This window comes from Megalopta genalis, chromosome 1, assembly GCF_051020955.1.
Source record: "Megalopta genalis isolate 19385.01 chromosome 1, iyMegGena1_principal, whole genome shotgun sequence".
NCBI classification, from domain to species: domain Eukaryota; kingdom Metazoa; phylum Arthropoda; class Insecta; order Hymenoptera; family Halictidae; genus Megalopta; species Megalopta genalis.
The window spans coordinates 8,750,936-8,765,806 of NC_135013.1; the positions used below are offsets into that span (position 1 = coordinate 8,750,936).

The 14,871-nt window shown below is 37.7% G+C and overlaps 1 protein-coding gene across 1 annotated transcript in view; it reads left to right on the forward strand.

The window, feature by feature from the left end:
- Positions 1-14,871, forward strand: part of LOC117228789 (DOMON-like domain-containing protein nahoda) — a 106,587-nt gene that overhangs the window by 45,285 nt on the left and 46,431 nt on the right. The window contains exons 4-11 of the mRNA XM_076528576.1: positions 189-286; positions 355-478; positions 2,403-2,634; positions 4,689-5,147; positions 6,922-6,966; positions 7,175-7,855; positions 12,105-12,548; positions 14,724-14,869. Coding sequence (XP_076384691.1) covers positions 189-286; positions 355-478; positions 2,403-2,634; positions 4,689-5,147; positions 6,922-6,966; positions 7,175-7,855; positions 12,105-12,548; positions 14,724-14,869 — 2,229 coding nt within the window. The remainder of the gene's footprint in view (positions 1-188; positions 287-354; positions 479-2,402; positions 2,635-4,688; positions 5,148-6,921; positions 6,967-7,174; positions 7,856-12,104; positions 12,549-14,723; positions 14,870-14,871) is intronic.

Below are 14,871 nucleotides of genomic sequence, written 5' to 3' on the forward strand. Positions count from 1 at the left end.
AATAATATAAATAATATTATAATATAAAAAATATATATATATCTTTTTTTTGTAAATAGAGGAGTTATTCGGAAGCGTAAAAATTGTTTCTCTCGGAAACTATATATATATATGTATATATAATCTCCTTTTCGATGGTCGCAGAAGTAGAGTTTGGCCGATCATCGTTCCGTTTGTTTATGTTCCAGGGAGGATTTCGATTGCAAATCCTGGACGCCCTCGACAGGCCGCTGGTCGATTTGACACCGGTGACAAAGAACAGCGAATTCGTCGAGGACGACGCCACGTGAGTTCATCGACGTCGCGAGAAGACACGAATAGAAAATGGAGAAACATGAATGTGTCGATTTTCAGGGCGCAGATCTATGCGGTGCATTTACCCCAGAATTTCACCTGCACGGACTGTACGATCCGACTTCTTCGCGAAGCGGAGGAGTGGGGCGCGAGCTACAGATTTTGGTCCTGCGCCGATATCGATGTAAGAGAGCTTGATCATCCCCGATCGGGACGATATATCCGATCGATCGGGCATATTTGGTCCGATTTCGGGTTACAGTAATGTCTCCCTAACTGACAGATTTTGCACAAAAATGGATAATTTGGGGAGAGGAGATGCGATTATTCGAGCCTTGCGGTTCGTTTTTGCAGTTGTTGACAATTTGTAACTATAAAAACGAACCGCAAGGCTCGAATAATCGTATATTCTCTTCCGAAATTCTCTATTTTTGTTTCAAAGCCGGTCGTCAATTATGAAGAATTTGCTGTATAGTAATGTCTCCCTAACTGACGCTCAGATTGTGCACAAAAAAAAAAAAAAAAATGGACAATTTGGGAAGAGAAGATACGATTATTCGAGACCGATTGTCAACAACTATAAAAAAAAGTGACGGGAAGCTCGAATAATCGTATATTCTTTTCCGAAATTCTCTATTTTTGTTTCCAAGCCGGGCGTCAATTAGGAAGAATTTGCTGTATAGTAATGTCTCCCTATCTGACGCTCAGATTTTGCAAAAAATGAACAATTTGAGGAGAGCAGATGCGATTATTCGAGCCTTGCGGTTCGTTTATAGTTGTTGATAGTTTGTAACTATAAAAACGAGCTGCAAAGTTCGAACAATCGCGTCTTCTCTTCCCAAGTTGTCCATTTTTGTTTCCAAGCCGGGTGTCAATTAGGAAGAATTTGCTGTATAGTAATATCTCCCTATCTGACGCTCAGATTTTGCAAAAAATGAACAATTTGGGGAGAGCAGATGCGATTATTCGAGCGCTGTAGCTCGTTCTTATAGTTGTTGACAATTCGAAACTATAAAAACGAACCGCAAGGCTCGAAAAATCGTATCTCCTCCTCCCAAATTGCCCACTTTTGTTTGTAAGCTGAAAGAAAATTGGGGAGAATTGACTGTAATCAGTGGTATAACTGCACAAGAATTTCATTTCATATTATATTTAATTTTAGTTACATTTATATTAAATTCCATTCTATATCATCTTTCATACTAATGCATGTTCTTATGCATGTTCATATTCTTATTTCCTTCCTCATACAGTAATGTCTCTCTAATCGACCCGCTTAGATTGTGCACAAAAGTGGACAATTTCGGAAGATAAGATACGAGCCTTGCAGCTCATTTTTATAGTTGTTGTTGACAATTCGTGACTATAAAAACGAACCGCAAGGCTCGAACAATCGCGTCTCGTCTTCTCAAATTGTCCATTTTTGTTTCCAAGCCGGGCGTCAATTAGGAATAATTTGCTGTATAGTAATGTCTCTCTAACTGACGCTTAGATTTTGCACAAAAATGGAAAATTTGAGAAGAGGAGATACGATTATTCGAGCGCTGTAGCTCTTTCTCATAGTTGTTGACAATACAAAATTATAAAAACGAACCGCAAGGCTCGAACAATCGCGTCTCCTCTTCTCAAATTGTCCATTTTTATGTCCAAGCCGGGTGTCAATTAGGAAGAATTTGCTGTAAAATAAAAAAAAAATGGACAATTTGGGAAGAGAAGATACGATTATTCGAGACCGATTGTCAACAACTATAAAAAAAAGTGACGGGAAGCTCGAATAATCGTATATTCTTTTCCGAAATTCTCTATTTTTGTTTCCAAGCCGGGCGTCAATTAGGAATAATTTGCTGTATAGTAATGTCTCTCTAACTGACGCTCAGATTTTGCACAAAAATGAACAATTTGGGGAGAGCAGATGCGATTATTCGAGCCTTGCAGCTCATTTTTATAGTTGTTTTTGACAATTCGTGACTATAAAAACGAGTCGCAAAGCTCGAACAATCGTATCCCCTCTCCCCGAGTTGTCCATTTTCGTGGACAATCTAAGCGTCGATTAGAGAGACATTACTGTAGTTGCTGTACGTTTACGATGTATGATTTGTGTCGATTAGATCGTCGATAGGAAGGCCTACAGGGAAGATTGCAGCGGTCACGGCCGATATCTTCTGGGTCGTTGCAGATGCGATCGGCTGTATCATGGCGCTAGGTGCGAATTTAAGGAGGAATGCCTGGACGACTCGGATTGCGGTATCCAGGGCACGTGCATCGACAATGGCGGCACGACCGCGCCCACCAAGCACTGTTACTGCAACATTGGATGGTTCGGTCCTGGTTGCGCCAAAAGTAAGTTTCACCGTAGGATTTCGGATGCCGTCCAAGAAAGTTCGATCCAGTCGTTTAGGACGCACGAAGACACTAGGGCCCCACTAGGGTCCTTTTAGTCTAGCCGAGCTACCGTGTTTCAAGAATATATATAATAATATTAAAATTCATATATAATAATTCATATTAATAATAAAAAAAAAAAATAATATTATTATTATTATTCATATATATTATAATTATAATAATAATAAAAATAATATATATGAATATATATATATATTCATATATATTATATTATTATTATATTATATTATATTATAATATATATATATATATTATATTATAATATATATATATATATTATATTATAATATATATATATATATATTATTATTATATATATATATATCATTATATATATCATATTATATATCATCACTGAGAATTGCTATACAGCAATGTCTCTCTAATTGACGCTCAGATTGTCCACAAAAATGGACAATTTTGGAAAAGGAGATACGATTGTTCGAGCCTCGTGGCTCGTTTTTTATGGTTATCGATTGTCAACAACTATAAAAACGAGTTGCAAGGCTCGAGTAATGGTATCTCCTCTTCTCGAATTGTCCATTTTTGTGCACAATCTGAGCGTCAATTAGGGAGACACAGTCAATTTGTGACTCACGTTGTGTTCGTAAAAATGGTTACAACGAGTTCGGTTATATTCGAAGAACTGTTAAAAGCGTAACTGTTGTATGAGTCACGAAACAGGATTTTATATGCGTAGAATGTATTAACCCTTTGCGCACGAGTGGTGACTCCGAGGCACCGCTAAAAAACGTTTGTATCACATTCCAAAATAATTCTTCTTACATCGACAAAATTTAGATTCGAAGAATTGTTAAAAGTATAACTGTTGTATAAGTCACAAGACTCAATTTCACACGCGTAAAATGCGCTCTGTCGTATAAAATAGAGACAGCGTATGTCAGAAAAATTATTTCAATTCTTCGAGTGTAAAGGGTTAAATCTAAATATATATAAAATGGAAATACTGTAGGTAAAAACCAAAACAATTTGGGATTTAGAGTTAAAATGACTTCGACAGCAAATATTGGGTTGGCAACTAAGTAATTGCCGATTTCAGTTATAGATGTCTCTCACTCCCATTTTTATGATATCCGTAAATGTTATATTATAAAATTATTATTATTATTATTATTATGTTATTTTTTATTATCCGTGAATGTTAGCAACTGGACAAATTGAATGCAGCGGTCAAGGAAAAGCGACCAGAATTGGTCGATCGTAAAGGTGTCATTTTCCAGCAGGACAATGCTAGGCCGCACACGTCTTTGTCCACTCGGCAAAAATTGATGGATATTGGTTGGGAATTGATGTTACACCCATCATATAGCCCTGATCTCGCGCCATCGGATTACCACTTATTTCGATCCCTGGACAACTCCCTTCGTGGTAAAACTTTTAACGATGATGACGCTGTAAAATCTCACTGAACTCAGTTTTTGGCCGAAAAGGATCAGACTTTCTACGAGCGTGGAATTTTCAAGTTGTCAGAGAGATGGCAAAAGGTCATCGAACAAAATGGAAAATACATTACAGATGAAACTTCGTTCCAAGTAAAAAAAATTTTTCATTTCATTGAACAAATCGGCAATTACTTAGTTGCCAACCCAATAGAACCGTGATTATTCATGGAATCCATTCTACTTACTTTTAGTATGCTTCAAGTTAGCCCTTCGACTGTTACGTCACCCACGTACGAGTAACAAAATTATTTGCTCAGAACAGAAAAATTAATTTTTACGCAGATTTATTACATCTCTCCAATTTTATTAGCATCCGTAAAATATATAAATGCTGAAACAAATCATCGACGTCGTGGGAACATAGCTTTTCAATTTCAATTTGATTAAATAGATTGCACCGATTCTATGCAATTTCTAAGATCGTCGACATGTCAGTCGAAGCATAATAAGCATTCAAATATCCCCATTCGCCGCATCTTCGAGCTAACTTGCGTCTCGAGCGTTCACGTACGAATTTATTTGCAGAGTCGCCGATCAAGACGATCGACGTGGACCTCGACGCGTACACGATGAGGAAGTTCTCGGACAACTTCACGTTTTACTGGCGCATACTCAAGGAGAGCAAAGAACTCGAGGGCGTTATGGTAGTAAACGGGACGAGCTGGGTCGGCGTTGGCTGGCGACCAAACGACTTGACACCGGCCTGTCGAGCTTTCCCCGAGATTCAAGAAAAACCGAAAGGGGAGCCGCTGCCGCGGCCCGAGCCAAAATCGGAACCGGAACCCGAGTCCGAGCCGAAGGCCGAGCCGAAACCGGAACCCGAGCCCGAGCCCGAGCCCGAGCCCGAGGCGGGAACGGAACGGTCCGGTGCCAAGAGGAGATCGGCCAAAGCTCATGATCTTACTTCGTTGGCCGCGACTCCGCGGTCCGACGCTGATGTCACCGTGCAGACCAGCGTGACTTATCGCGTCAGCACGAAGCAAGGCGAATATCCAGTTTTCTTTCCGCTCGATTGCCTCTGCATCCGCGCGCGATGATTGTCGGCTGATTGTTGCTGTTCGATCGATCATTTTTAACCGTTCGAGTCCCAAACAACGCGATCGCGCTGTTGAGATTTTCTGTCGAAGCGCGCTCGGATTTACCGAAGCAAGTACATCGCGCTTTTAATGCAAATAGTACATTTTACAGTAGGTAGAATAATACTATAATGATGCAATAATAAGCGATATAATAATGTCTCTCTTACCGACGCTCAGATTGTCCACTAAAATGGACAATTTGGGAAGAGGAGATACGATTATACGAGCCTCGCGGCTCGTTTCTATAATTGTGGACAATTTACAACTATAACAATAAACCGCAAGGCTCGAATAATCGTATCTCCTCTTCCCAAATTGTCCATTTTTGTGCGCAATCCGGGCGTCGATTAGAAAGACATTACTGTATTTCTGCGCGGCGTTAATTTCGTTCCAACCGTGATTTGCGAACGCGCGTTATTGTGTCCTTTACAGTAATGCCAGAAACACCGACATCTTCGCGAGTTGGCACGCGAAGACGAATCGCTTAGCTGACGCGAATCCGCTACGGCGATATCCGATAAATGCGGGTTCTTTATTGAACGATTCGGTGACATCGTTTCTGTTTCCGCAGCAACGATCCCACGATTATCTCTTATTAATCGTTCGAGTCCCAAGCAGCGCGACCGCGCTGTTGAGATTTTCTGTCGAGAAAACCCAGCGCATTTCGAACATTGTGGACAACCGACGCTGCGTTACTGATTGTCGAAGCGCGCTCGGATTTACCGAAACAAGTACATCGCGCAGCTCCTTTTAATGCAAATAGTACATTTTACGATAGGTAGAATAATACTATAATAATGCAATAATACATTACAAAATAAAAATTTTTAATTCATTGTTATCGCGCCGCTTGCTATTTCTCGACATGAAATAAAACAAGCGCCAGCGCGTTGCTTGGGTCTTTTCGTGCTCGTTTAGAGAAAGCGCGGCTGCGCTGTTTACGATTCTTCGACGGTGTTTTTTCAATACCCCCTGGGACTCAAACGGTTAAGATTAATTACCAGGTTAGTTAATTGTCACCGTGAGGATGATATGCTACTCGGCCTTTGTATCGCAACAAAGTCGTGAACAAGAGCACATCGCGCGAAATATTCCGCAATTGGCGACAGTCGACAATCATCGTGCGTAAATTATAGTAATTTCTCCCTAATTCGCGCTCAGGTACGGTAAATTGTTCCTCGGTTTGTAAACAAAAATTGACAACTTGGGAAGAGGGGATTTTTATAGTTGTCGACAATCGATAACTATGAAAACGAGACGTGTCTCCGTAATCGTATCTCCTCGTCCCAAATTATCCATTCTCGGACAATTCTCAATTATCTCTCGCGCAATTTGACCGCGAATTAGGGAGAAATTACTGTAATCCGATTGCAGATGCAATCGCATTAACCCTTTTGCTCCGACGAGGGTGCATAACTTTGCGAGTCCAGATTGTTGCTTCGTATTAGATCATCCACACGTTGTTTAGATCACCATAATACATTTCTGATTAAAAGCAAATGCACCTTGTTATTACTATTATTTTTAAATCGTTCAAAGAACGTTAAAATTTTGTGGAAGATTTAATATTATTACATTATTATTATTAATATTATTATAATTGTGCAAGCCCTCCAGAGCAAAGGGATTTCATATAATCGCATTCAATAATTAAGAACGTGTTTAATATTTTTCTGCAGGGCGTAAAAAGCGGTCTCCGGATTCCGCGGCAACCTCTACAAACGGTACGTATCGATGCTTAAAGGAACTTTACCGGTCAAAGACTACACCCACGCTTCCCGTAACGTTATACAGTAGAAAACATGTAGTTAGCTTTTGAATAAGTAGTAGTGTATTGCCCTATTCTCGTTCGAGACACTACGCACAAGGTGGTGGTCCGTAAGAGGTATATGCAGTAGGTAGTTGCACGACGATCGATGCTTTGTTGCACAGGGGAACCCGTCGCCGAGCCGAGCACTGTCGACAGCACCGACACCACGCCCGAACCCAAATCAGAGCCCGTGTCCGAACCTGAACCGAAGTCCGAGCCTGAACCCGAACCTGAACCGAAGTCCGAACCCGAACCGAAATCCGAGCCTGAACCGAAATCCGAACCCGAACCTACACCGAAACCGGAGCCAAGGTCCGACGCAGAGCTAATATCCGTTTCAAAATCTGTCTCGAGCCCGGAAACGCGGTCTCAATTGAAAACGATTTCCAAAGCACAAGCCAGAGCCTATTCGGAACCCAATGCCACGCCGGAACCTAAATCCGAACCCGAACCTAAATCGGAACCCGAACCTAAATCCGAACCCGAACCTAAATCCGAACCCGAACCTAAATCCGAACCCGAACCTAAATCCGAGCCGGAACCTAAATCCGAACCAGAACCTAAATCGGAACCCGAACCTAAATCCGAGCCGGAACCTAAATCCGAACCCGAACCTAAATCCGAACCCGAACCCAAGTCAGAACCAGAACCAAAGTCCGAACCGGAACCCAGTTCCGAACCAGAGCCAAAGTCTGAACCGGAACCCAACTCCGAGCCACACCCAAAGTCAGAGCCGGAGCCAAAGTCTGAACCCACCTCGGAACCGGAGCCGATTTCGGGCCTCAGGTCGAGCGCCACAAAAGGTAACGAACTAATCAGACCAGTCTCGACGCTTCTCTCCTCATCTACTGACACCCGCGCTTTCACTATTCGCATAGGGTTGCTAGGCACATTTTAATCCGTCCACGTTGTTCTCGAGACTACTGCTTTTTACAGAGTATTCGTCGATATTTTGTGCGTGTGTGTGTCGGTAATATTTCATCGAGAACAATTGACATTTTATCTGCCACAAGATAACATGTTAAGTGCCGTGTATCGAAAAAAAATATTCTAAAACATGAAAATTGTGTATCAACCTCAAAAATTCGCAAATTCGTCAGTCTTTTAATTCTTGGATGGCGGACATTTTTAATATATATATATATATATATATATATATATATATATATATAATATAATAATATATATAATATATTATATATATATTTATATATATTATTATAATAATTATAATAATATATAATTATATATTTATTATTATATTAATATATATATATATATATATATATATATATATATATATTTATTATATAATTATTATAATACATTATAATATTATATATATTATTATATTATAATATATAATAATATATATATATATAATATATTCAATATGAATATTTAATAATTACATATGGCTGCCACGAAATTAGAATTTAGATGGAATGTTTGTAACTCTGGGTCCAAATGGACCCGGCGCCCGTCATCCAAGGGTTAATCATCGTCATCCTAGGTATTTAGAATGTACCATAGTAATTATTAATTCAACTCTTATGCATTCTAAAAGTTCTAGTAACATTCAGTTTGTTAGCATATATTGTAATAAAATGAATTTTGAAGCCTAGTTAAAAATTAGTATCATCCATATGTGACCTACGCGGCACTCAGCGTGTTAATAATTTTGTCTAATGGTTCAAAGTGACAGTTCTACGAGATAAACACTATATATTAGACAAGACAGTCTACCTGTTTCCGAGCAAAAGTACATTTCACACGCTAAAGAACACTCTGTTATAAGGCGAAAAAATTGTCGAAGATTTGAAGAGTGTGCACCCAGTATCACACAGTCACCTTAGATTTATTTCACGTCCACTTCTCAAATCTTCGACTTAAATCGCACACGATCGTGTATAGTTTCTAATACAGTAATTCTAAGTACAGTAATTTCTCCAACAGAAATGTTCGGTGGTCGGAATTGAGACCGGCAGATCTGAGAATACGAAGTCGCGATTCTTCGAGTATCGCGGCTCGTTTTTATAGAAACTCGGGACAGTCGGCAAAAAATACATAGAAATGCTAGAATGAAAACGATGACTTAACTTTTTTGTTTCTAATTTTTTGCCACGATTCGAAGGCAATTCTGAGGTCACTTTACACGATTCGAAGGCAATTCGGAGGCCTTATGCCACGATTCGAAGGTTCGAAGGCAATTCGGAGGCCTCGTGCCACGATTCGAAAGCAATTTGGAGGCCTTATGCCACGATTCGAAGGCAATTCGGAGGCCACATGCCACAATTAGAAGGCAATTCGGAGGCCTTATGCCATGATTTGAAGGTTCGAAGGCAATTTGGAGGCCACATGCCACGATTCGAAGGCAATTCGGAGGCCTCATGCCACGATTCGAAGGCAATTTGGAGGCCTTATGTCACGATTCGAAGGCAATTCGGAGGCCTTATGCCACGATTTGAAGGTTCGAAGGCAATTCGGAGGCCTTATGCCACGATTCAAAGGCAATTCGGAGGTCTCATGCCACGATTCGAAGGTTCGAAAGCAATTCGGAGGCCTTATGCCATGATTCGAAGGTTCGAAGGCAATTCGGAGGCCTTATGCCACGATTCGAAGGTTCGAAGGCAATTCGGAGGCCACATGCCACGATTCGAAGACAATTCAGAGGCCTTATGCCACGATTCGAAGGTTCGAAGGCAATTCGGAGGCCTCGTGCCACGATTCGAAGGCAATTCGAAGACCTTATGCCACGATTCGAAGGTTCGAAAGCAATTTGGCGGCCACATGCCACGATTCGAAGACAATTCAGAGGTCTCATGCTACGATTCGAAGGCAATTCGGAGGCCTCACGCCACGATTCACAGCTTGACCGACTCCGTCGACCCTTATCATCGACGTAGCAATAAATTACACAGGCGTAGAACCAGCACAGGGAAAATTCAAAGCAACCCGAAATTCGGCATTTCCGGGAGAAATTACTGTACCTTATTTCTGTATCGATTAAAATGGGACACCCCTGTACATAGCCGACATCGGTTAATACAGTTCGAACCACACATTTCCCTTCGTATTTGTTAGTTACCCAAATGTCTCTCTGTATACGTTCCCAATGTAATGCGTTTGATTTCCCTTGAACGGAGGGCGAAACAGTATGTATCTCGTCGACAAAACGTGTAGCGATCCAGTAGCAGTTCTAGGTAGCTGATAAGAAGTAACGTACAAGTTCCATTAATAACGTATTCCACGTAATCAGTAGTACTAACACGACGTGCGAGCGCACTCGTTCATGGAAACTAGGTGAACGTAGAACGTTGATCAAGTCGAGGCGATTTGTGTGCGTCTTTCTTGGTATTATATATCAGCTTCCTTTGTCGCTTCCGCATTAATATCTTAGCAATGGTTCTGCGACAGTACAGTCGCTACTTGCGCCCCTCTTTAATTCACTATAATATACAACTATTGTTGCTCGCATATTCTGTACAATCTATCCATCCACAGACAGATTCGTACACCGTAAATGACAATGGCGACGACCAATGAACAGAAACCGGCAGTCGAGGTCTCTCTATCTCTATCGAGGATAATAGCTCATTAGTACCATAATCAAGTCATCCACAACCCCTGGCAGAAAATATCCGATCGAGGACAAGTAAAACTCGTCGTCGGAGTTCTCAAATATTTTCGATTACGATAAAGACGGGCGCGCAATCATAAAAATATAGTATAATATAATATAAAGTATATAATATATGTATATACTATAATATAATATAATACTAATATATATACTATATATATATAATACGATATAATACTAATATATATACTATATATATATATAATACGATATAATATAATATTATTATAACATAATGTATATAATATATATAATATTGTACATTATTATAACATAATGTATATAATATATATAATATTGTATATTATTATAACATAATGTATATAATATATATAATATTATATAATATTATAATATAATGCATATAATATACAGGGTGTCCCAAAAATGTCTCGCAATCCGAAAGTGGCGGGTTCCTCAGGTCATTTGAAGCAACTTCTTCCTTTACAAAAATTTTCTCCGAGGCACCATTAACGAGTTATTAACGAAAAACAGTGACCAATGGGAGGCGAGCTCAGCTGGCGCGAGGCGGCCGAGCCAGCGGCGCCAGCGGTCTAGGCGGTCAAATCGCAGCTCAGCTGGCGCGAGGCGGCCGAACCAGCGGCGCCAGCGGTCGAGGCGGTACTCGATTCTTGTTGGTCACTGTTTTTCGTTAATAACTCGTTAACGGTGCCTTGGAGAACATTTTTGTAAAGGAAGAAGTTGCTTCAAATGATCCGAGGAACCCGCCATTTCCGGATTGCGAGACATTTTTGGGACACCCTGTATATAATATTACATAATATTATAATACAATATATATAATATATAAGTAATATATACTATAGTATAGCATCGTATAAAGAAAGCAATGATATAAAAGCAAGTATGCTTGGTTTACTGTGTGAAACATGTGATAAGAAAATTTGTCGCTGATCCGTGAAAGGGTTCAATTAACTTAAGCACTGTCATTGAGCCAAGCCAAGTTTAACAACATTAGATATATATATATATATATATATATATATATATATATATATATATATATTATATTGGATATATATATATATATTGGATATATATATATATCCAAGAAACAAAGAAACCGAATAAAAATTCTTTTCTCTCGAGAGTCGGCCGTCTCAAATTTCTCTGATCTTTTCGATCGAATATACGCTGCCAGGGATGGCGACCATAATTTCGAAAGCATAATCACAGCTCGCTCTCGTCACAAGCTCCACGACGGACCCGAGAGCGTCAACGTACAACTCGAGAACGCTGCCTCGAATATTTTAAGCGACCGTAAAACATAACCGTAACATAGTCCCGAGCACAAGTCATCGTTCGCTCGATCGCGAACGCGAACGGGATTAATAATTATAAGCCTAATAGCTCGGCTTAATCTGACCTGGTTGTTCGTGATCCTGAAGCGATCCTGCCCGGACCGGTGCACAAGTACACGCCGAAACACGACTTCAACCCCATGGACTGCACCGACATAATAATCGGATCGGCGCGAGGCGACAGTCACAGGATAGGCGACTATTACACCAGGGACCGGTCGACGCCCAGGAAGGACGACTATTGGGGCGGCAGGGACACCCTTACCGCCGCCATGGGTTACGAAAAGGACGGCGTCACCACGATACTGTTCCGACGGAAATTGGCCGCGAACGAGCCGACCGATCACGAAATCGTCGATGGGAACATGCAGGTGATATGGGCGAAGGGACAGGAACCCGGCAAGTACGTCCATAATCCGCCCAGCGGCATCGAGAAGGCCAAGGTCGGCGTGAAAGACTTCTACAAACCGGACGAGCTCAAGTATCACGGCCACGGCTCGCAGAGGGGGGCTCTGAGCCTCAATTTCTTCGGTACATCGATGCGCTATTTTTTTCTGTTTTCGAGTTTATGCATTTTTCAGAAAAAAAAATTAATTATTATAATAATATAATATAATATTAATATTATATAATATAATATTAATAAAATATATTATGGTATAATATAATATATTATGATATAATATAATATTAATTATACTATATACAATAATAATATTGCCTCAATTTCTTCGGTACATCGATGCGCTATTTTTTTTGTTTTCGAGTTTATGCATTTTTCAGAAAAAAATTAATATTATTATAATAATATAATATAATATTAATTATTATATTATAATATAATATAATATTAATAATATATATAATATTAATTATTATATTATATACAATAATAATATTGCCTCAATTTCTTCGGTACATCGATGTGCTATTTTTTTATTTCTTATTTTATATACGGCATTATTAGACCGTGGAGTTTATGCATTTTTTACAAAAAATGACTAGAGTAACGAATAGTGGACTCAACGCGAAACTGCGAAGACATTAAATTAATATTAAAATGTCTTTGTATTATTGTACAATAATTATATTGAATTATATTAATTATTATAATAATATAATATTATAATATCAATAATAATATAATATAATATTAATATTAATAATATAATATTAATAAAATATATTATAATGAAATTGAGGCAATATTATTGCTGTATATAATATAATATATTATTAATATATATTAATTATATATTATAATATTAATATTATATTATATACAATAATAATATTGCCTCAATTTCTTCGGTACATCGATGCGCTATTTTTTTATTTCTTATTTTATATACGGCATTATTAGACCGTGGAGTTTATGCATTTTTTACAAAAAATGACTAGAGTAACGAATAGTGGACTTAACGTTAAACTGCGAAGACGTTAAATTAATATTAAAATGTCTTTATATTATTGTACAATTTGTTAAATTGATTAAAAGGGGAACCGATGTTTACGTCGAACTTGCGATTCTTACGCTTAACTTGGATAGTTTATTTTCTGCATAAAAATCCGCGATCTTGTCGTTATCATTGAAATTATAATTACACCAAAAACATAATTTAACCCCTTGCGCTGTAACGAGTCAGACTGGAGGGAGATTTCACACATGATCTACTAAATGTGAATTTTATTTATTTATCGGTGAATCGAGACAGATTTTTCTGCTATTAAAATTTAGGAATGAAAGTAAATTGTAAATTATTAAGAACGAAGAAGAGTTAATCAACATAGCTGTTAAAGAATCACAGCGCAAAGGGTTAATTATGTTTTCTTATTATGATTTCATTGAGATAACGACTAGATCGCAGATTTTTCTGCAAAATAAAAATTATCCACGACAGTTATAAGAGTCGTAATTTCGAAATAAAACATTAATATTATATTAATGTTAATAATTTCTAGGTAAAAAGTCATAATTTCTAAATAAAATATTAATATTATATTAATATTAATAATTTCTAGGTAAAAAGTCATAATTTCTAAATAAAATATTAATATTATATTAATATTAATAATTTCTAGGTAAAAAGTCATAATTTCTAAATAAAACATTAATATTATATTAATATTAATAATTTCCAGGTAAAAAGTCATAATTTCTAAATAAAATATTAATATTATATTAATATTAATAATTTCCAGGTAAAAAGTCATAATTTCTAAATAAAATATTAATATTATATTAATATTAATAATTTCTAGGTAAAAAGTCATAATTTCTAAATAAAATATTAATATTATATTAATATTAATAATTTCTAGATGAAAAGTCATAATTTCTAAATAAAATATTAATATTATATTAATATTAATAATTTCTAGATGAAAAGTCATAATTTCTAAATAAAATATTAATATTATATTAATATTAATAATTTCTAGGTAAAAAGTCATAATTTCTAAATAAAATATTAATATTATATTAATATTAATAATTTCTAGGTAAAAAGTCATAATTTCCAAATAAAATATTAATATTATATTAATATTAATAATTTCTAGACAAAAATATCTTTCCCATATTAATCGTTCAACTTGACGATCATTTGTTCCGTTTTCTCGAGTCGAAAGAATTCAATAAATTCTCGTTTATGATGCGTCTTGTATTAATGTTTACATTAATCGTTGCTCTCTAAACACTTTCAGAGGAGAAAAATAGGCCAGAGTTGGTCGACGGTGAAGCACCCACGCCGGTTGGAACCTGCCAAGGCGAATGGCACTATCCGAGACGATGCTCGCCCGAAAATGGCACCTGCGAATATTCCCTCCAGTGGTCGTACAAGAGCCGAAAGGT